Below are 23,473 nucleotides of genomic sequence, written 5' to 3'. Positions count from 1 at the left end.
TCAGAATTTACTTGTGTGGTGCAAAACTGCATCACAGCTTGGAGAAAGCATTTAAAGGGAGCACATCCCTTTCAATGCTCCCTCTACCATCACTGGAAACAATGGAGAATGAGTGCACTTTCTTCTGGGGCCCATATAATTGGAACCCCTGGTTCAATCTTTTTGAAACTGGGGGATGGGGCTGAGGAGAGGCACCAGCAGCTATGCTGTAAATTTGATGCCTCTACCTCAACAAACAGCTCCCCAGAGCCCCAGGTACCCCTGGATCAATTCTCCATTACAGCCTATGAAGACCATTGACTAACAATCCCCCCATAGGGTATAATGAAGCTGAAAAAAATCAGCAATCCCAAATATTTCCCGAATCCCAATACCATACTGATATTAGGATTCAGGGATATACTGATATTTTTCAGGCTTGGGTATATATTTTTTGTGCATACCCCTAAAGAGAACATAACAGGGAACATAACTGAAACGGAAGATACATTACTGAAATTGAACCTCTTCTTGAAGAAAAATGTAGGTTCAGCCTCAGTGGCCGAGAGATAACATTCTCCTTCAATTTGCCCCAACTTCCTAAGCCTGAGGAAAGGTCCATTCCCTTCCTTCACTTCTTTGACCGTAGCAACAAGCAACCATATAAAACAATGAAACTGAAGTTCCTATATTATTAAAAATAAGCCCCACAAAGAGATTTCTATGCAATACCATTCTAATTATTTTTCTATAAATAACCCTTTGGAAAATGTAGTTCCACTCAGCCTGAGAGGAGAGACATTTTACAATGTCAACAATTTTAGGGCTTTTAAAACATTTTTCTCACTGTGACAATGTAGAAAGCATCCCTTTATAAATGACAAAATCAAAAGAATGAAAACAGCTGTGCTTGTGATTAGAGACTTGTAATTTTTTTTTAAAAAAGGTGTATGACCTTATCCTTTAAAATTAAATATCCATGCAATAAATTAGCAGAGATGTAGAAAAACAGGTTGACTTTCCCCACATTTCAAACAACAGTGTTCTGGTACATAAGACAGTTTATTTTTGAATTATGTGGCTTCAAGGGTGTATTCTGAACTTACCACAGCATTCTGTTGTTGTAGATTGAAGAGCTCAGTCTGGTACACGGTAGCAGCAGATGGGTACACTTCTGGCAGTTGGGCCTCAGATTTCATAAGAGCAGCGATCGTTTTATTAGGGTCACAGTTACGAATTGCAGTGTTAATATGATCGACTGCTATAAGCTCTAGGGGGAAGAGAAAAAAACCCGTCAGAGGACCCTGTTTTGTTTGATCAATTTCATATTGTGCCGTATTCTTAGCAATACCAGTGCCAACAGACAGCACTTCAGCTTATTTATTTTAAAATGTCATCCAAAATGGAATGTGCCATAGACAATGTCATGCAGAAGCTATTGGGGGAAATGACTCAAAGACACTTCCACTAAGCACCAAGGTGATAAAATATGCTCAAGATAGTACAAACATTTCCATAATTAACTTGAGGGTTCTTGTTGTGGCCTTTGTATTTGGGTCTTTTAAGTTTCAAAATATTCACGTGCATTAGTTCCATGAGGCAAAAGCAGCAACTGGAGAGATTTGACTGGGAGAATTGCTGGGACAGGAAAAGGATGTCCCTTCATGTCAGTATTAAACACACACACACGTACACACGCTGCCTTAGATGAAGTCAGATCATAGGTCAGTGCTATCTGCTGCCTTTCCAGAGTCTCAAGCAGAAGAAGGTCTTTTGCAATAGAAGGTGCTTTAATGGGAGATGCCAAGGGCTACACCTCAGACTTTCTGCTTGCAGAGCATGTGCTCTGTCACTGAGCCACAGCATCCTTCCTTTTGCAAACTTTCAAAATTACATTCATAGCCTTAAAAGCTGGAAAGCTGCATAGCCCCTTTCCAACGAATTAAAATAAATTTTCACCATTCTTTGTCAGATATGAGAGACAAGAATTGTTGGCATTACAAGACTGCTTGTGGGTATATGAATTCTTCTCTGATGCTGATGCAAGATAGACAGTCCTAGTTGTTATGGAACTCTATATAACCACTGGAGCTCCCATACACACAAAGATCAGCTGAATAAGGACTCCTCTATCAGAGGCATTAGAAGCTCCTACTTGTTTGATTTATGTGGTTAGTTGAGATTCGATCTCCCTGATTAATGTGGACAAGGGTTCCTTGTAGTTGTGAAGAGTCTGCAGATTGGATCCTTGCTCATCTTGGCTGATTAAATTTTGTAGGAATAGTCTGACAGCACCATATTCCAGAATTAAAAATTCTTCAGTGGTAGAAGGAAACTTTTCAGTCCTTTGAAAGAAAGTTGTTCTTATTCTAAAATGGAAATCAAATATGCACACCTGGCAATGTACATTATAGGTTGATCTAATCAATCAATTATAGGTTGATCTAACCTAACATTCTTGGATGAAGTGACTGAGTGGTAGTTGGTAGAACCACCTCAGGTATATGATACATTTTCCCTTGACCAATTTTGATCAGGCTTCTGGACTGGTTTTGGGACTGGGACAGCTTCAATCATTATGATGGATGACCTGATAACTAAACTGATAAAGGCAACGCCTCTCTGTTAGATCTCACAGAAATATCAGCTATGTTTCATACAGAAGACTATCAAGAATAATCACAGCATTTTGAAAAGGAGGTGGATGTTACTAGAATCACCCTCAGGTAGGTTTCAGTCTTTTTTGTTAAAACATGGCTCCAACTAAGCCTCTGAATCCCAAAGTCAGGAGGGGAAGGTCTCGGTCTCTATGCCCTGTTGTTGGCTATCCAGAGGAACTGGACTAGATGCACCATTGGTCTGATCCAGCAGGGCTCTTCCTATATTCTAAACTTTCAATGTGGTCCAGCTGTCTTCAGATAACTGGAGGAAGAGTTTGAGGATGCTCATGCCTTGCTGATAAGCTAGAACTGTTGTTAGATCACCTTTTTTCTCTTCATCTAATTTGTGGAGTACTGTCCCTTCCTGACTCAGCTGACCAGAATGCACTGATTTATGTCTCTACACTATTTCTGTTATGTATTCTATGTAGCACCATCCTTGAAGCATTAGTTGGCACCAATGTGGTATCCAATCTGCTTGACTAGGACCATACTACTCCACTATTAAAGCAAATGCATTGTCTACCTCTGTGATTCCAGGTTCAGTTCAAGGTGCTGGTGCTTACCTGTAAAGCCTACATTTCCTGGGACCCACATACCTGAAGGACCATCTCTTTGTAAATTAGCCTGCCCATCAACTTAGTTCTGCTCAAAAGGTCCTCCTAGTTGTGCCTCCACTGTGGGTGGCACATTGTGTTGTAGCTTCCCTCAGAGCATTTTCCATTGTTTTCTCCTTCCTGGAATCCTGGAAGCAGTTCCGAGGGCCCTTATTCTTTCAGCATTTGGAATGCTAGCACAGATACGCTTCTGTTGATTCTAAACCCTCTGCAGAAGGCCATCTGAAGTTCATTTATCTATTGTAGTTTGTATTCATCAAATCTTGTAGAAACTTGATTTTGTTTCTACTGTAAGCTGCTTTGAGAAGTGTAGAAATCCTTGAATAAAGTAATATTGATGGCCACTGGCTTAGAAGAATAAGTGCGGCTCTTGATCCAGCTGTATTAGGGGGATTTGTTTAGTTGTCAATTCTTTCAAAAATACAAGCATTCAAAATACTAGTGATCCAGTTACCTGATCTGGTAGAAACCAAAAAAAGGAGACTCTAATTTATACTGATTAAAATATCTAAATATATAGAATCTCATGCTGTATTTTCTGAACACATAAAGCAAGCAAGTTGTTAGATCAATGAATTCAACTGAAATGACAGAGAAGAAATTGCCATTATGCTAAGTCACAAAAAGCATGAAAAAGCATGGAAGTGTAGTCCAAGCTGAATCTCCTAGAAGTTTATACATTCCAGTAATCCCGGAAAAAGCAACTAACAGAAATATGCAGCAGCAAATTTAGAACCCCCTTAAATGTAGTAATTTTTGTTCCAAGTGTGTGTGTGTCAACTATTAAAAATATTTTTAAATTCTTAGACCCTGTGTTATAAACATTTTACATTCTGTTCACTCCTGGATATCAGTAAAAACCAGGTTTAATATACATAAGTGAACCAAGTGTCAGCAATTTCTACTTTGAACAAAATGCAATGCACTTAGTAGATAAAGGCATAATCCATACACTGTTATTGATTATAGTGTGTTACTACTGGCATTTGTGCATTTTTTAGGGGGGGGACACATCCTTGGGCTTACATGCTTCCTTCCCACCCCCACATGGCCAGCAAATCATGTGCTTTCACAGCAAACCACAGTTTGTGACATTACATCCAAATACAGCTTGTATTTTTCTCTGATGCTGGCTAATGCAAAAGCTGTTTTAATCACAGTTTGCATACAAACAAAATTGATTTGCTGGGAAAGTGGAAATCTTTCCTTAGCTGGTCATGCACAAGGAGAGGGGAGAGGAACACTCCCAGGCCCATTTACATACTTCTAAATCATATCCAGTGATTGAATAAGATGGTCATGGTGGGAGGAAAAAGGAAACATTTAGAAACATTAGTAATTTGGAATGGTGACACCAAAAACTGTATAAATAAAGCACATGCATATGGGTTGAAGAAACCATTATTTTAATAATGGAACAAAGGTGTTCAGCCCTAAGGTAAACCAAGTGGTGAAGATACAAATTGAAATAATTTACTCACTACATCTGTGAGTCTCTGCTTCCACATTGGCAATACTAACTTCATTCTGTATCTCACTTTTCTCAAGCATAATTGGAAACCCTGCTATCTAATTAGAAAAAAAAGATGTTTCATTATATTTTTAATTAAGGTAAAATGCGTAGACTTACTAGGATACACCTAGTGCTACTTGCTAAATGTAACAGTTCTACAATCAGAAATGTGAAGTTTACTGTTTCTACTACAAATTCTTACATTAACCAAAAGGTTCCCAAACATTTCTTTAATTAAATAGACACATTTGCAGGTTTCTAAAAATTCAGTTTTTCAAACTAGGATTAAACATAGTTTTCTTAATTTGTTTATAGCCAGCTTTAGCCATTGTTCATGACTCATACTGGCTATTCAAAAGGGCACTGCATATAGCAGTAAAATGCCTATATAATATTTTGCAAATCCTTTCCTTCAACAATTCATGTTGAAATAATATATTAATGAGTTAAAGGCAAAAGAGTCACACTACTAAGTATTACATGGAGTTACCTGAGTTCTCTGATCTTTAGTGTCATATAACTGTGCTAGATACCATGAGGAATTTTGCAGTAGAACGTCAAGCAGGCTCAGGGCAGGGCGGTTCAAGCCTGCCATTAGTGCCATTTCATCTTGCCTGTCAATTGCCTTGTTCACTTGGTCTAAAGCTATGTGAACTGAAAGGAAAACAATGCTTAAGAATGGAAAAGACTCTGAAAGATCAGCATCAGTGTGGTTGTGCATGTGATCTATCAAAGCGGTCTTTATTATTATTCAGGGCAATTTAAAGCCTTTATCCCTCTCAAACTGATCCTGTTTTGCAAAGGAGCTTGCACCAAACTCTCCTGGATTTGGACAAGCACATGAGGACACATCAGTTTAGATACTTTTAAAGAGTCTGGGTTAAACATATAACATAAGAGGGGTCAAAATTTACAGTAATGTGCAGCCAGCAGAAAAGGAAAACAAGCGAGCGCAGTAGATTGGCTTTTCAATTAAGAAGTCTGTTGCTACCAAGAATGCAAAGTATGAAGAAGTAAACATCCTTACTCAAGTTTAGTAATAACAGCAAGATGTCTCCCAGAGAATTCCAGCTAACTGCTGAAGAACTATCTAAAAGTGGCAAACAACTTCAGAGACAGCAAAACTTAAGGCTAAGTATGCATTTCTTGAGGTTTCAGGAACAGGAAATGAAGATCACTCACTGTTGACCTTATTGATGTTTCCTTGAATCTCAGCTTGTGTCAGCAATTCTTCATAGACATCTCTTTCTTCCTCCAAAATCGAACCATTCTGAAAACAATGATACAATTTGTTGACTAAACTACACCTTGAAAATTTATGCTAAGAGGTGAGATATAAATAAATAAGCATAAGCTTAAAGGAGGTATAGGCTTATCAATTACATTATTTTACATGTAAGTTGGTGAAATCAGCAGGATTCCTAAGGCCAAAACTACTTTTATAAGCTATCCAAGAAGAAATTTATTGTTGCCCTCAGCACTTTAGAAGGAAGATACTCATGCATTCCATACTCCCAGTGCTTTTGCCCCATCAATCTGGCACAATTGGAATGACTGAGCACGTTATTACATTGTAATTTCTATAAGGATATGAGCTCCATACACCTTATCCCTATTCTAAGTTCCCAGGTACTTTGGAGATATTTTATACATCCCACCTCCTTGTAGGGCGTTCAAACGAGACCTCCATTAAAGTGGCCAAGTTCTGTGCTAAGGTTTTATTTTATTCATAAGGAAGATGATAACCCAAACTTTTAGCATAAGAGGTTTTGTTTAAAAGAATTATTCTATTTTCCTTAGTTTTTACACTTATATGCAGTGTGAACTAGACACACTGTTGTTGTAATGCTGTTTGATCTCTGGATTGTAAATGAAGTGTGTATGTATGTATAGAGTTTATTGGTGTTGGAAAGTGCCACCAAGTCACAGCTGACTTATGGCGACCCCACAGGGTTTTCAAGGCAAAAAGTGTTTAGAGGTGGATTGCCGTTGCCTGCCTCTGCATGGCAGCCCTGGACTTCCTTGGGGGTCTCCCATCCAAGTGCTAACCTGAACCAATCCTGTTCAGCATCTGAGATATGATTAGATTGGGCTAGCCTGGGAAATCCACGTCAAGGAAAAGTACAAGGTTCCAACACATCCTCAAATGTGAGAATGTGAACTAGCAGAACAAGATGCCTTATATCAATTCACCTGGGCTGATGAAGAAAGTATGTGAGAAGCTAAAAGCACCCCTTTAGCTAAGCACTCTTCTTTTCGTTTTACAAAGGAAGCTAGTGTAACTGGTAAAAATATGACTACAAACAGCACTGTCTTCCTATGGACACTGATATATATCCTTCCAGACTGAACCATCAAACTTAGTTGTGAGTACTAGCCTTTCACAAGACAGAATATTGTAAACAAATTTATTTTGCTAGAGAAGGAAGAAGTCCTTTCAGGACTTAATCTATATACTACTAACCTGCTGTCCTCCATCTGCAGATATCTAAATCTGCAGAATGGAGCCACCAGGATGCTAAAGAAATTTCCCTGCAAACTTGGGGGAATGCATAGGTTTGTGTAAAAATCTTTAATCGTAAAAAAAGTTCATGGGGGTAAATTCCTCCAAATTTGCATGCTTGTTCAGATAATATACCTACCTTCAGCAGTAGCAGGAGGCTGTGACCTGCACTGGGTCCAGCAGCAGCAGTGCACCCTGGGGCAATGGGCTGAACCTGGTGATGGAGGCCACGCAGCCCCAGAGCTGTAATGGGTTCAGCAGCAGCAATGCAGCCTAAGGAGAGCACAGGAGCCATAGCTGGCCTGGTGATGACTGCCAAATAGCTCAGAACTCCATGCTGGTATTGCAGCTGCTTGAGATCATGGAGCTGTACTGGGCTTAGAAAGGTGGGGGGGATGGGAGTCCTTCCCTCATGAATCTTGTAGGCCTCCACTTGTTTGCACTAATTCATTAGGGAATGTTAAGTGGTATCATAATATGAAGTAGGAAAATGTTAAAAGTAGGATTTATTTACTGTTTATGCTACTTTGACAGTCTGGAGAAAATTCAGAAAGTGTGTGCATCCAGAACTGTGCCCTTTAACATCAGTTATTTATAATTGTTGACAGTTGACAGGATCCTCTTATCTGCACGCCCAACAACTTGCAATCTGGACCCATGCCCCTCCTGGCTTATTAAAACCTGCCAGAGGGAGCTTAGATATCCTGTGCGGGATATCATAAATAGATCCCTGATGGAAGGGCACTTTCCAACACCGCTTAAAGAGGCGGTGGTCCGTCCCCTCTTGAAAAAAACAACGTTAGACCTGGCCGAATTGGCACACTACCGGCCGGTCTCGAATTTGCCCTTTTTGGGCAAACTTATCGAGAGGGCAGTGGCGATGCAGCTACAGAGTTTCCTGGAGGATGCTTCCGTCCTTGATCCCCATCAGTCCGGCTTTCGCCCAGGCCACAGGACGGAGACGGTGCTGGTTGCCCTGGTAGATGACCTTCAATGGCATCTGGATCGAGGCGGCTTGGAGGTGCTGATGTTGTTGGACCTATTGGCAGCGTTCAATACTGTCAACCATCGGTTACTGACCTGCCACCTTGCTGACGTGGGGATTCAGGGGTTGGCCTTACAGTGGCTTTCCTCTTTCCTTGAAGGTCGGGGACAAATGGTGGCGATTGGGGGTGAACTGTCCTGGAGAAACACACTTGACTGCGGAGTGCCTCAAGGGGCAGTGCTCTCCCCGATGTAATTTAACATCTATATGCGCTCCCTTGCCCACATTGCCCGAAGGTATGGGTTGGGTTGTCATCAGTACGCCGATGACACCCAGCTCTATCTGCTTATGGACGGCCGGCCTGAAAGTTTAGACTGGGTGTTACAGGCCATGGCTAGGTGGCTCAGGCTGAGTGGGCTGAAGTTAAATCTGACGAAGACAGAGGTCCTTTGCTTGGGCTGTCGTAGCCTGGGAGGGGAAATCCCCCTGCCAGTTTTTGGTCAAGAGTTTGAGGGTACTATTGGAGCCTTCCCTAACGATGGAGGCTCAAATAGCAGCCACTGCTAAGTCCGCATTTTTTCATCTTAAGCGGGCGAGGCAGTTGGCTCCTTTCCTAGAGCATGACAATCTAGCAATGGTGATTCATGCAACGGTCACCTCAAGGCAGGACTAGTGTAATGCTCTCTACATGGAGTTGCCCCTGTGACAAACCCGGAAGTTGCAGTTAGTGCAGAATGCCGCTGCCCGGCTGTTATTAGGGCTCCCAAGATGGGAGCACATTCGGCCGGGGCTCCGGGGTCTGCACTGGCTGCCAATAATATACTGAGTCCGGTACAAGGTGCTGATTATTACTTTTAAAGCCCTATATGGCCTAGGACCTGCCTACCTTAGGAACCGTCTCTCCCCACATGTTCCCCAGAGAGTACTGAGATCGGGCTCCCAAAATCTGCTTGTTATCCCTGGGCCAAAGGAGGCCCGTCTGAAATCCACCAAGGACAGGGCCTTTTCTGTAACGGCTCCTTACTGGTGGAACCAACTGCCGGAAGAGGTGAGGGCCCTGCGGGACTTTGCGTCAGAACTTGTAACTTTCCTATGTGCTGTTAGCCTATGTGACTCCATATTGTAACCAGGCACTAACCCATGCAACCTTGCTTCAGCAACTAACAAACATTTCTGTGCATTTCAAACAAACTGTGATCACTGAAGGGTGACAGATAGCCTCTGGTCAACATCTGCAGGTGGCCCTTTGAAGCTGGGCCGGTTAGGCTCTCTCAGCAGGACTCCATCCTCCCTTACTGATAACAGACCCTGAGAAACAGACAGTTGTCTCTAGCCATGTGAAAGATCGTTTTATTGTTGTCACCATAACCGCATAAAATGTAACCAATGCTAACTTTCGGTATCAGTGTTATCCTGTGCCTTCAGCTCTGTAGTTCTCAATAAACGCCTATACTTTTGTAACAAAGTCTTGGGCCTCGTTTGGAGTTCTTCCAGTTCTGACACCTTGGCCAGTTCCGCAGGGCCTGTAAGACAGCCCTCTTCCGGCTGGCCTATAACTAACTGGCATTGGAAACTCTATAGAAGGTTTCTAATCTAATTGACCTTCTAATCTGACTAGGATTAGAAGGTCAATTTTTTCATATGATAAACAATAGATTAAATAGGTGGGTATCATTCACTGTTATTTCAGTATTTTCAAAGAACTACAGTACTAGAGATATGGAATAAACACTTAAAACATAGTTAATTTCACTATTAGTTACATGAAACAAGCTATCTAACCTTCAGTCTTGCACTCTCTTCTTTTCTCTTTTTAGCTTCAGAAAGTTCTTTCTGATATGCATGGGCAAGATCCTCTTCCACATTGACCAACATGGCATTTGGATTTTTCAAAGTTATGACTGTTTGATCTGCGACTCCCTTTTCAATAGCTTCATTAATTGCAATTACTGCAGCATGCACTGAAAAGAAGAATACAGTATTTACAAATAGGCATACTTTAAAAATCTCCTTTATGTACTTTCAATTCCACATTAATCTATACTTCATGCTTCAATAAAAAATGAAAACTGATTAGTCTTTAAAGAGACAACTTTTGCGAAAATAAATGTTCAGTCTTTAAACTGCCACAAGACTTCACTTTTCTTTTACCTTAAAGAAAATTAATTTTTGATTCTGAAAAATAATGTTATTCATATAAATACCTTGAAAGACAGGGACAAAGCTCATTTAGATTTTGTTCTTCAGGAGAGGTGATAGCAGTGGGAAAATCTATGATTATTTTGACTATTTTTTCCTGTTAATAACTACAGCATCTGAATGCATATAATGACACATGGAATAGATTACTATTCCAGGAAAATGTACTAAGAAGAAGACAAGCAAAATGAACATAAAGAAACATCAATCAAATAAGCCATATTATGAAGATAAGGACGCACACAAACACACACAATTCTAAACAATGTACAGTAAGGATAAGGAGGAGGACCTATTTTGATTTGACCTTCATTGTTTCGGGGAAGGTTTACAAGATACATTAAACAGTCTGCCAATTTCCAAGAACTTTGCAATATCAAGTGAGAATTCACATGTTTAAGCTGTTAGTGTCAGTGTAGCTAGCAAGTACCCAGTAAATGTTAACAAAGTGATTATTCATGGAGGCACCCATGAGAGACACAGATGTCGATTTTAGTGCTATTCAAAGGCTTTTTGTTAGTTCTGAGGAAGTTAAAAGAAGCATCATGTACAGTAAAAAGCTTCGAAGTGTGATGACTTTTTATAGTGTAGGATGTACCAAATGTGTTAAAAATTAACAGGATGTCTACTTCAAACAGAGACAAAAAATATGTGGAATAATATTGTTCTACTTTTCTAGAATGAAAACTTAATTTAATTTAAAAGCAATAGTATGCACTAGGCCACATTAACTTGAGTCAGTTTAGAGACCAAGGACTTCTGTTTTCAAATAAAAATCAAGAATGTTAAGCTTGTAAAATAAAATTTATTATTGACTTGAATTAGAGGACTTCAAAGTCATTTTCAGCATTATAAATCATTAAGGGTTCCTACAGATGGCATTAGAGGGACAGCCAAATTGGTCTGCTGAAGCCAATTTGCACTGCAGCAATACAAAAGACAACTGACTTGTAATGTACACTTCAGTAAAATGACACAGATCAAAAATACTAATTTAAAATAAAAAATGAGTTTTACTTGGGCCTTTTATCATGTACAAATGTTACTGACAGTGTTTAGTTGACAAACTCCTGTTTTGTCAGGATGAGAACAAGACTTGCTTCTTGAGCTCATGAATTCTTGTTCTACCATGGCAGTTTGAACCCAGATTCAAAGCTTCTAGGTTTGAGAGAAACTGCAGTATGTTGTAACAATCAAATTTGGGCACTGTAACAAATTAGGTGGTGGAGGTACTCCAACAGATTGGGTTTATTCATCAGGATTATATTATGAGATTAGAATCTTATTTTGTTGGCAAGAAGCAAATCACAATAGTTAAACCACCCAAATTCAGGCATCGCAGTAACCTATGGCTTCTTTCAAACCACACAAACTTTAACCTCATCTCCACTTGTGGTAGGAGGTGGAAGGAATGTGTGAGTCCAAAGATAAACAATTATTGTTCTAATCACAAGCAAACCAGAGTTTGTGTGAGCTCAATGCAGCTATAGCAAAAGGTTTACTTAGGGCACATTTTTGTTTGTTTGTTTTAAAACAGAGTTTTGACTCGAGTCACATAAGTTTAGAGACTTTTATAACACTCTGTCTAAATCATGGTTTGGGAATACCATTCTGCACTTTGATCAGTTGACTTACATGCAGCTTCATCCACTGAAAGTTCACTAGCAAGAATGCCTCCAATTTTACTAAAAGATGGCATCTGTATCCCATACTTCTCCAATTCCTTCCGCATGTTACTGATTTCTTCCTCTAAATGTAAAAATAAAAGAGGGAAAGGTTAGATAAGCAAATAACTTTAAACTGATTATGCAATAAAGAATTTATAAAACACAATAATGGGGGGGAGGAATCCTGTGAGCATCATCACATGTATAACTCTCAGACCAATTCCTCTTGGTCTTCTCCTGTTTTGGTAAAGCCATGAAAATTCATTACCTAACACGTTTTAATTAAACAGCGTGTTCTTTATATAGATGTTCCACACCCACTTCAATAAGGACAGAAAGAGAATGCTGACGGAGTAGAAAAAACTAGCGCAGTTTTATTAGAAACTGCAATACTGTATTGCCTCTTTGATGCAAGAAAAACAAATATTAAAAGTACCTGTAAAGTCTACTTTCCCCAGCAAATCCTGGATTTGAGGAGCAATTCCAAGTTTAAACAAATATAGACTGCAAAGGAAAAAGGAAAGAATGTTAAGTTGCAGGATAATTAAACCTGAAGAATATTATTGTCTATGAAAGTTTATGTGATCCTTAAAGTGTCAAGAATCTTTTTCTTTAAACGTTAGACAACTGGAGGATACAACATATAATATAAAAACTAGATACAACATAAAAACTGATAATCAAGTGAAATTATTTCAGCAAGAAGTTAGCTTGACTAAGGATTTTCCAGAAGAGAGCTTATATAGACCATTATATAGAATCACAGAGTTGGAAGGGACCTCCAGGGTCATCTAGTCATTTGAATAGGAAGTTCATGTGTTTCAAAATCAATCTAGCCATCATTATATATTCTAATGCTTCTGGGCATACCTAAAATTCAGATAGCACTCTGAAAACCTCTATTTTCATCTCAGCATTGTATGGAAAACCTCCCCTATCTTTCTAAAAGCAGTGTAGTAAAACCATCTGGAGAACAGCTGAACAAATTCGCGTCTTCATTCATGTCTTCCTGCTATGTGAAATTAACAGGCTGTTAAAGATCTGGGAATTTATTAAGATGACACAAGGGAATAATCTAATGGTTATTAGGGGTCAGAGAAGCTAAAACCTGTCTAGAAAGCATAACTGGGACAAAGGCATTTTACAGATCCAAAAGGAAGAGAAGATCCCGACTTTGCAAAGCTTAAAATTTCAAAAGCTGGACAACAGCAATAAAGAGGCATTAAACTGAAAGATGAAGACAGTCAGCAAATATAGTCTCATGCTGACTTGGCTGTGCTGCTAGATGTGAGGGAATAAAGGTGGGAGAAAAACCAAAGCAGCTTGTGGAAAGAACACGTTTTATGAACCTTGGAAAAAACAAGAGCTCTCATAATACAGCTAGACCAACACTGCTACCCTCTAAAACTGATAATACACATTCTTCTAAGAGGGAACTGCTAGGAAGGTTGAGAGTAATGAAAGGAATTAGTGGTTGGTGGAGCAATGAGGCAAATCCCCAAATCTCACTGCAAGCTGCTGACACCATCACATCTCTCTTTGAACCATTGCACTGCACATGCTCACTGACTCCTCTCCTTATCTTGCTAGTAAAATTCGATCACTCTACTTACTGCTACAATAAATTGTTCAAAACTTAGTTAAGCTCAAGAACTAAGGGATCCTAGAAGCAGGCTTTAAATTGCTACTGCTGATTCAACCAGTAACTAATGTTATACCTTAACAAAAAGCAATCAAACAGTATAAGCTATAATTTCCACAGGGCAGTATGGCATCCACTGTCTATGCAACAAGACTTAAGAACTCTAACAGAGACACAGTTTGCCACTAGGGGGCGATGGAATTGTGTTTTTTTATTGTGACATTACCAGAAAGATAGATTCACACTACTGGAAAAGAGATACTTGGTACCAGGGCTTTTTTTGAGCAGGAACACAGTTCCAGCTGGCTTGGCATCAGGGAGTGTGGCCTAATATGCAAATGAGTTCCCTGGGCTTTTTCTACAAAAAAGCCCTGTGTGAAACAATGGTGGCGTTAGGGTGTGTGCCTTAATATGCAAATGAGTTCCTGCTTGATACATTGTTTTTGATGAATACTTACTAGCACTGCATTAATGGCTGATGTTTAAGCTTTAAATTAAAAAGCTTCTTTAGAAACACCGGCAGCTGTACTGGGAATTGTAACACAAAAAAATGACCTGAGCAAGAACAAACTGCTTATAAAACAAGCACTAACTGCAGTAAACTTTAGTGGTTAACATTCAAGTTAAACCTTAATTGAGAAGCAAAAATGGTGCACATCAGAGGATGAAGTATTTGTCACAGTTCTGTACATAAATACACAGAAGATTCAAGTACTGATGTTATTCAGTAAAAAACAAACAACGAAGTAAGTCAAAGATTTTGCCATCAAGATTTACAGGTAAGAAATAAATCCATGGATTTGAAAAGCAAAAATAGACCCAATAAAATCTCAACGAGCAAGTGTGGTTTAGTGGTTAAGAGTGATGGACACTAATCTGGGTTTCATTCCTTACTCCTCCCCCACATGCGGCCTGCTGGGTGACCTTCAGCCAGTCACAGTTCTCTCAGAAGAACTCTCTCAGCCCCACCTAACCCCAAAGTACTATCTGTGAGGAGGTATGGCGACTCAGCCATGTTCTCTCACTCAGATGTAAGATTTTCCCTCCATTTCCACCCCCCCCCCTTCCTATCTGGCTGACCAGCCTCTTTACCTATTTTCTTGTTCTGTGGAGGTTTATGGCTGTCCCACTCTGTTACTGGAGAGCCAGTTTGGAGTAGTGGTTACGTGAACAGACTCTTTTCTGGATTTGATTCCCCACTCCTCCAAATGCAACTGCTGGAGTGATCTTGGGTCAGTCACAGTTCTCTAAGAGCTGTTCTTTCAAGAGCAGTTTCTGGCAGAGCTCTCTCAGCCCCACCTACATCACAGGGTGTCTGTGTGGGGTGGGGAAGAAAAGGAGAATGTAAGCTGCTCTAAGACTCCTTTGGTTACTGTACGGTGTGCAATAAATCCAATCTTCTCTTCTTTCTTCATACATTATTATATTTTGATGCTGGCTCAACCCAGAAACTTGAGCGAAGACACAAGATCACCTATTCAACTTAAACTTCTAAAAATTGCACACAAGAAGCTTTTTAAAGTCCCAAAACAAACAAAATATTTTATTCAATGTAGAGAGCAAAAGGCTATATTTGTTAATGGACAGCTGGCTGGCTGCCACTTCTGAAGGCTGTAGTTGGATGGTTAAGAGAGTTGACTGAAACTGAATCCACAAAAGACAGAGGTTCTCTGGCTGGACTGGGGTAATTCAAGACTGGGATGCTGTCTCCTGGCTCTTGATGGTATATCTTTAACACTTGTGCCATCCACCAAGAGCCTGGTGTGATTTTGGATGCCTCCTTATCAATGGACGCCAAGGTCACAAATGTTGCCAGGCTGGTGTTTTTACGGTTGTGCTAGGTCAGGCAACTGGCCCCCTTCCTATCTCCCTCTGACTTCACCACAATAATCCACGCAATGGTCACTTCCAGGCTGAATTACTGTAATGCCCTCTACATTGGCTGGCCCTTGACACTGATTCAGAAATTGCAACTGGTCTAAAATGCAGTGGGGCCAGGGTTTTTATAGGGACCCCGTTAAGAGCACACCTTCAACCAGTGCTTTGCCAGCTGCACTGGCTCCAGGTTGAGTACCAGGTCAGATTCAAGGTTTTGGAATTAACCTTCAAGGCTTTGAACAGTTAGGGGCCAGTGTACCTTTGGGACCCACCCCCCGGGAGAGAATCAAGCTATGGGAAGCCAAATCTTCTGGTGATCCCTGGCTCGAAAGACATCTCCAACAGTTCTCAACCAGTGCCAGGGTCTTTTTGGCTCTAGCCCCAGCCTAGTGGAACTTTCTGTCTAGTGACATATTTGAAAGTCACTGAGGCTGTGTTCACATTTCAGTGTTAATCATTTAATAACTGCAATACTTACATGGTTTACATGTGAACAAATTAGCCCAGAGAGTTTTCATATTACTTCAAATGCAACCCTTCAACCTTGGCACTTCAAAAGCAGCTCACTCATTCAGCAGAGAATCATCAAGGAGTTATATAGGCCTGTATTATCTTAACCCTGTGACGCTAAGCTCTCTCTCTCGGCTTGACTTCGCGAACGAAGATTTAAGAAGGGTGCAGTAGTCCACGTCTGCTGCAGGCTCGCTGGTGGCTGACAAGACCAATGAGGGACAGGCAGGTCCGGCCACAGTGGCTGCAGGGAAAAGTCTGATTTGGGGTTGGTGCTGTAGCAGTGCGATTCTTCCTCAATCTCCTTTTGTCCTCAAGACCAGCTATGCGTGCGTTCTCAAAGGAAGAAACAGCCTGGTGGATGGTGTGCCTCCATGCTTTGCGATCTGAGGCTAGGTCAGACCACTGGTGATGGTTGATGCGACAGGTGCCAAGGGATTTCTTCAAGGAGTCCTTGTACCTCTTCTTTGGTGCCCCTCTATTTCGATGGCCGGTGGAAAGTTCGCCATACAGAGCAATCTTGGGAAGGCGGTGGTTTTCCATCCTAGAAATATGCCCTGCCCAGCACAGCTGCGTCTTCAACAGCAGTGCTTCGATGCTTGTAACCTCCGCCCTCTTGAGGACTTCAGTGTTGGTCACAAAGTCACTCCAGTGGATGTTGAGGATGGTGCGAAGGCAGTGCTGATGGAAGCGCTCAAGGAGTCGCAGGTGATGACGGTATAAAACCCACGATTCGGAGCCATAGATGAGGGTTGTCATCACAACCGCTTTGTAAACATTGATCTTTGTGCCTTTTTTCAGATGCTTGTTGCTCCACACTCTTTTGTGCAGTCGGCCAAATGCACGATTTGCCTTTGCCAGCCTGTTGTCAATCTCCTTGTCGATCTTGGCATCTGAGGAGATGATGCACCCTAGGTAGCTGAACTGCTGGACTGTCTTCAGAACTGATTCACCCACAGTGATGCAGGGAGGGTGATAATCTTCCTGGGGTGCAGGCTGGTGGAGAACTTCTGTCTTCTTCAGACTAACTTCTAGGCCGAATAGCTTGGCAGCCTCTGCAAAGCAGGACGTCATATGCTGCAGAGCTGATACCGAGTGGGAGACGAGTGCAGCATCATCAGCAAATAGTAGCTCTCGGATGAGTTTTTCCATTGTCTTGGAGTGAGCCTTTAGTCTCCTCAGGTTGAACAGGCTGCCATCAGTGCGATAGCGGATGTAGACACCATCATCATCATCTAGATCTACTGCGGCTCTTTGAAGCATCATGCTAAAGAAGATCGTAAAGAGCGTTGGCGCGAGAACTCAGCCTTGCTTTACACCTGTGCCTATTGGGAAGGGCTCCGAGAGGTCGTTGCAGTGTCTGACTTGGCCTTGCTGGTCTTCGTGTAGCTGGATGATCATGCTGAGGAACCTTGGGGGACATCCTAAACGTTCCAAGATTTGCCACAGGCCTTTCCTGCTAACAGTATCGAAAGCTTTGGTAAGGCCGACAAAAGTCACATATAGACCCTTGTTCTGTTCCCTGCATTTCTCTTGGAGCTGCCTGAGAACAAATACCATGTCGGTGGTGCTCCTGTTAGCACTGAAGCCGCACTGGCTCTCTGGGAGGAGGACGCTAAGCACATATGCCCTAAAGTGGATAGCCCATGCTAGCAAGATCTCATCACATCTTGGAAACAAAGTAGGTATTTGGAAACTAACCCTGGTATTTGGAAGGGAGACCACCAGGGAATCCCAGGGTTGCTACACAGAGGTAGGCAATGGCAAGCCACCTATGAATATATTTTGCCTTGAAAACCCTACAGGGTCACCATAAGCCAGCTGCAACCTGACAGCATTTTCTATCACCGAACACATGCACCTGGGACCACGTTCCTTGGAAGTTAAAAAAGATTTTGCTTCCAAATAGAAGCATTTACAATAGCAGCCTAAAGCTGAACCACAGTTTCTCCTGCATTTAATGGCTTAGGATGTATCCTGAATAAGATCCGACTAGCAAGGGGAAGTTAAATATCAAGTCTGCACAGTATAAAATGTAGGGGGGAAAAACTACTCTATCGTTTCATATGTATATACCATACGAGTCTGTGTAAGACTCTACAACTATGTTTCATTATGGCAGTCAAACAATCTATTAACCCATCTTAAACTGACTGGAAGATATAAATATTTGAAATCCTAATTCTGTTCAACATCCACCAGAACTTCTGAAGAAAGACTGTGACATCACTGGAATGGAACTCGGCATGCCATTTCTTCATATGCAGCTTAACATTAAGAGCCTCCTGTGTCCATTTCAGGAAACTGCTTCAAAATATGCCACTAGTTACAATAACAAAAATCCAGCTACACCATTTAAGAATATAATTACCTTTCCAGTTTTTCACTCTATTAAGTATTTATTTTTAGTGTTATTTCAGAAAGGCAATTCATTTTGAAATTATTAATTCAATATGCAAAGCAAAAAGGTTTTAAGCACATCTGTCTTGAGTCAGCAAGATAATCAACATTTCCAGAATTAGTTTTGTTACGTTTTTCTTTAAAAAAAAAAACAAATTCCCTCAATTCATTCAAAGGTACTCCAAAGTGAGTTTCTAGTACTTTTCTAAAGCTGCAATAGATGCACTGTAAAGCATTTTAAACAGATCAGAAAATCATTTGGGAGGCTCCCAGAATGTCAAGGCCAGAAGAACAGTTTGACAACATGATTGTAAATACTACTTCAAAGACAACCTTAGAGGTCTAACTGGGAGGAGTCTTTGAGGTGTTATTGGACTCTTGATCTTTTCTACTGCTATAGACAGACAAACACAGCTATCCATCTCAATCTATCTCCATACAATTAAAGTTACACTTTCAACTTCCAAAAGATGAACACAGTTTACTTCTTACATTTCCTACTAGTTAATAGGTGCTCAGAAAAGGTAATGGGATGGATAAGGGTCAATAAACTGAAGCTCAATCCAGACAAGACTGAGGTGCTGTTGGGCAATGGAGAAGGTGCTTCGAAAAGCAGAGTCCTCCTCTTTAGGGGGGAACTGCACTCTATGTTCATAGCTTCAGTGTGCTACAGGATGTTGACTATGAAGGTTCATGTCTCCTTCATGGGACATAACCTTGTCAGCTCCAGCTGGTTTATGAGCTACACAATTTCTCAAAAAGTGATCTGATCACAATCAGGTTAGATTTCTGTAATGCATTTTATGTGGAGCTGCCTTTGAAAATGGTCCATAAGCTTCAATGAGTCCAAAATGTGACAGCCAGGGTACTGGCAGGGACTGCTTACAGGAATCATATCATAGAATCACAGAGTTGGAAGGTACCTCCAGAGTCATCTAGTCCAACACCCTGCACAATGCAGGAAACTCACAAATACCTCCCACTAAATTCACAGGATCCTCATTGCTGTCAGATGGCCATCTAGCCTCAATTTAAAAACCTCCAAGGAAGGAGAGCCCACCACCTCCCGAGAAAGCCTGTTCCACTGAGGAACCGCTCTAACGGTCATGAAGTTCTAATTTTGAGTCGGAAACTCTTTTGATTTAATTTCAACCCATTGGTTCTGGTCCTACCTTCTGGGGCCACAGAAAACAATTCCACACCATCCTCTATATGACAGCCCTTCAAGAATTTAAAGATGATGATCATATCACTTCTTAGCCGCCTCCTCTCCAGGCTAAACATGCCCAGCTCCTTCAACCTTTCAGCTCCTTCATCCCTATGCTGAAAGATCTGAACTGGTTACCCATCTGTTTCCAGGCATGATTCAAAGTGTCATTTCTTACCTTTAAGGCCTCAAACAGCTTGGGGCCAGGGTATCTGAAGGACCATCTCCTCCCATACTATCCAACCCACCAGTTAAGATCTGCTGTCTTCAGATGTAAGGCGGGTGGCAACTAGAGACAGGGAGTTTTCTTTCGTAGCACCTCACCTTGGAACAGCTTCTCCGTTGATCCTCACCTGGCACCTACTTGACTTTCTTTTATGCATATAGCACCTACTTAACTTTCTTTTATGCATCAAGACAAAACATGTCTTTTTACCCAGGATTTTAATTAAGGTTTTTATCTTATCAGTTTTTAAATAGTTTGCTTCTGTTTTATGGGTAGGGTTTTTTTTTTTTCTGCCACCGATGTCCAATTGCTTGTTCTAACAACTGGTCCAAAGCTTGCTTTTGAAATTGTAGTGATTTTAATTGTAAGCCCCTCAAGCAGAACTCTGAGAAGGAGGAACAGAAATACCCTGAATTTTTAAAAAGTTGCCAAATTGGTGTATAATTTCCTTCTAGACACCGTTATTTTTCTTCTGTGTGCCATAGAAATATTACACATGTAAAGCAGTTTTTACAAGACACAATACGAGCAGACCCACTGCTGTGCCTTCCAAGCATGTAGAATTGCACAGAATTCTACTATACAGAAATACAGAAATGTTACATGTATTGGGCACAGCAACCTGTTGATCTATCTCCACATGCACTAGGCATGTTATCTTTCTGATGGCAGTCTTCTTTAGGACATTTCCCCTCTACTTTTGTAACCAGGGCTTTTTTTGTAGCACAAACTCCTTTGCATATTAGGCCACACGCCACCGATGTAGCCAATCCTCCTGGAGCTTACAGCAGGCCCTGTGCTAGGAGCCCTGTAAGCTCTTAGAGGATTGGCTACATCAGAGTGTGGCCTAACATGCAAAGGAGTTTCTGCTTCAAAAAAAGCCCTGTTTGTAACCATGATTTCTAAACTGTGTTCCAGAGGACTCTCTCAAGAGCTCCATTCAAAATCACAACAGGTAGACAGTGGCATGACTTCAAAAACCAGACATTAAATGACTGTCAGTTAAGGAAAAAATCAACAGTGTTGGCATTTTTTTTAAAAAAAATTAAAAACTGCTTTGTGTCCCTGTTGTGGAAAAATGTGGAGTATAAATAAAATAAAGGAATAATAACTATAGCTGAGTGGGGCAGATAAAAGATAGGTTAGTTGATGGGAAGGGAGAAGGAAGCAGGGAAAGATAAGCATAGGGTGAAGAAAAGGGGGAAACAGTATGGGGAAGGAGATTCAAAGGAAGGTGAGGAGTCTCCTCCAAGTCCTTGAGAGAGTTCCCCATGGCTCATAGTTTCTCCTGCTAAAGACTGCTGGGGAAAGGAAGCTGAAGACTGAAGGCAAGGTGAAGGTAGGTTGGCTGGTGGATAGGAAGGAGAAAAAGAAACAGGAAAGACTACAGGAGCTTTCAGAGAAGAAAAAAAGGAAATAGCAGAGGAAAGGGAAATGAGATACCCCCCTCTGTAATTGCTTGTTTGTCTCCAGTAGATTTACAGTTCTGGTGTACATTTGTATATTTACATGGAGCAAGTTTTTCATTCCTATAAGGTCTTCAAAACTTGAAATTGAACATGCTATCTAACTTCACTGGAAATGTTTAAAAGAAAAACAGGATGGTAAAACTAAACAAAAAGTTGAGCATAAATTTGGTTATAGCCTCAATTTACCTTAGTGCATGTATACAATATATCATCCGAGGTATGTTCTTCCTGTCATAGACATCTGTGGTCTCTGGATAAAAGATCTTTAAAAACACATACACAATTGTTATTTTTATAATCAATAATTAATTAAGGACAGTGTGATGAACTGAATGAGTGTCATACTTGGATGAAATTGATGCTCAGTATGATTCTTCACTGGATATTTGGGGGCACATCGTTATCTCAAACAGCTAAAATTCCACTCCGTGCCCTGAAGAGGCACAATACAAGACAGAATAGAAATTATAACTAATGAAATTAATGCAAAATGATATTATGGAAGTGGTCTTGAAAACACTGACTACTCAAGTATGCACCTTAAAGAAGCTTCTGCATTTGTGTTCATTCAAATTAATATAATTTATGATTATATGAAAACTGAAAGCCCTATTTTGTTACAGAATACATCATCTCCCAGTGGAACAAACTGAAAAAACTGAAAGCCTATACTACACAGCAACATGAAGGAATAGGAAATTAGATAGCAAATAATTTCTCAGATATTTAAACTTCAGATACAGCTATTTGAACATATTCAGACTTTTTTTTTTTACGCACATGTATGTGCATACACACAGAGCATTTTAGGGTCCAGTTTGTGGGAGGCAGAATATTCAGTGCTGGGTGAGAAGTGGCAACTGTGATGTTCCTACTACAATTGTGATTTGAAGATCAGCAACTTCACTCATGGAAGTGGATGACAGCCAGTGTGTATATTACCTCATAGGGCAGGGGAGGTAACATAAAGTCAGTGATACAACATTTGCTTTGCATGTATAAAAAGGCCAAGGATCAATCTCCAACATTTCCTGTTAAAGGTTTTCATATAGCTAAGGAAAATCTGCTTGATCCCCTGAGATTTGCTGCCAATCACTAGAGACAATGCTAGGCAAGATGCTGGGTCAGCCTCTGAATGAAGCAGGTTCATAAGTACTCTTTCATATGAAGGAAGATAGAGGGGTACATTCAGACACCACTGAAGACAAAGGCCAGCCTGCTCCCTGTGATGCTGGTCACTTACATAGCTTTTTGTGTCCATCTACTTTACCCCTTAGAACTGGGACCTGCTCTATATAGCCCAGGCCCCTCCACAATATAGCCTAATACAGGATTCAGTTTCTTGGTCATGATATACTGTGGCAGACAGAACTCAATCAGTTTTTATATATAAATACAGACACATATAATGAATGGAACAGCATGGCCCTTGAGAAAACTGGTTAGGAAATAACACTGTAAAGAATAATAAGGGCAACTGAAGAAAACCACTCTTCAAGTTCATTTTTTAAAAAGTATCAGCAAAGGTATTCAAAGCTATGCAAATGCAGTAGATGCAGGGTTGGATTAAGACATGTTGAGACACCAAGCAATGTTTTAAAGGTTCCACAGCATTTTTTAAAAAGACAATTTATTATTTTTTTGAAAGCTTACAGGCTCTTAATAATCTGAGGCCCTAACATGTCACTTACTTATCTTGTACATAAATCCAGCTGTGAGAAGGTTGAAGAAGAAATAAGGAAGACATGCAAACTGGCAACACTGTGCATTCAGTCAAAAAGTTGTGGGCTGAAGCCTGCAACAAATTTGAGTCCAAAAGTAGTGGACAGATGAATAGGAGCAATGAAGGAGAGTGAAGAAATCACACTTTGTAGAAGTAATTTCATAATTCATGGTTTTATGAGTACCCCAGTAAGCTAGCTCATTAATCTCTAGAGCAGAGACTTGGGCTTCTCCTATTGTTCCCAGCCTCAATGCCAGCTCTCCTAAGCAGCTCACATATACATGACCCAACAATG

At 40.7% G+C, this 23,473-nt stretch overlaps 1 protein-coding gene across 2 annotated transcripts in view; it reads right to left on the bottom strand.

The window, feature by feature from the left end:
• IQGAP2 (IQ motif containing GTPase activating protein 2) overlaps positions 1–23,473 on the bottom strand; it is a 250,661-nt gene that overhangs the window by 82,796 nt on the left and 144,392 nt on the right. Inside the window, exons 5-12 of one of the 2 annotated variants that reach the window (XM_060235836.1) lie at positions 21,642–21,718; positions 12,560–12,627; positions 12,092–12,205; positions 10,040–10,218; positions 5,952–6,039; positions 5,260–5,423; positions 4,738–4,825; positions 1,086–1,249 (exon numbers count right to left, since the gene is read on the bottom strand). In XM_060235836.1, the coding sequence (XP_060091819.1) occupies positions 1,086–1,249; positions 4,738–4,825; positions 5,260–5,423; positions 5,952–6,039; positions 10,040–10,218; positions 12,092–12,205; positions 12,560–12,627; positions 21,642–21,718 (942 nt within the window). The remainder of the gene's footprint in view (positions 1–1,085; positions 1,250–4,737; positions 4,826–5,259; positions 5,424–5,951; positions 6,040–10,039; positions 10,219–12,091; positions 12,206–12,559; positions 12,628–21,641; positions 21,719–23,473) is intronic. The other variant, XM_060235837.1, reaches the window with a different exon arrangement.

This window comes from Heteronotia binoei, chromosome 4 (genome assembly GCF_032191835.1).
Source record: "Heteronotia binoei isolate CCM8104 ecotype False Entrance Well chromosome 4, APGP_CSIRO_Hbin_v1, whole genome shotgun sequence".
NCBI lineage: Eukaryota > Metazoa > Chordata > Lepidosauria > Squamata > Gekkonidae > Heteronotia > Heteronotia binoei.
The sequence above is the reverse complement of the archived record's forward strand: the minus strand, read 5'-3'. Positions and strand labels throughout refer to the sequence as shown.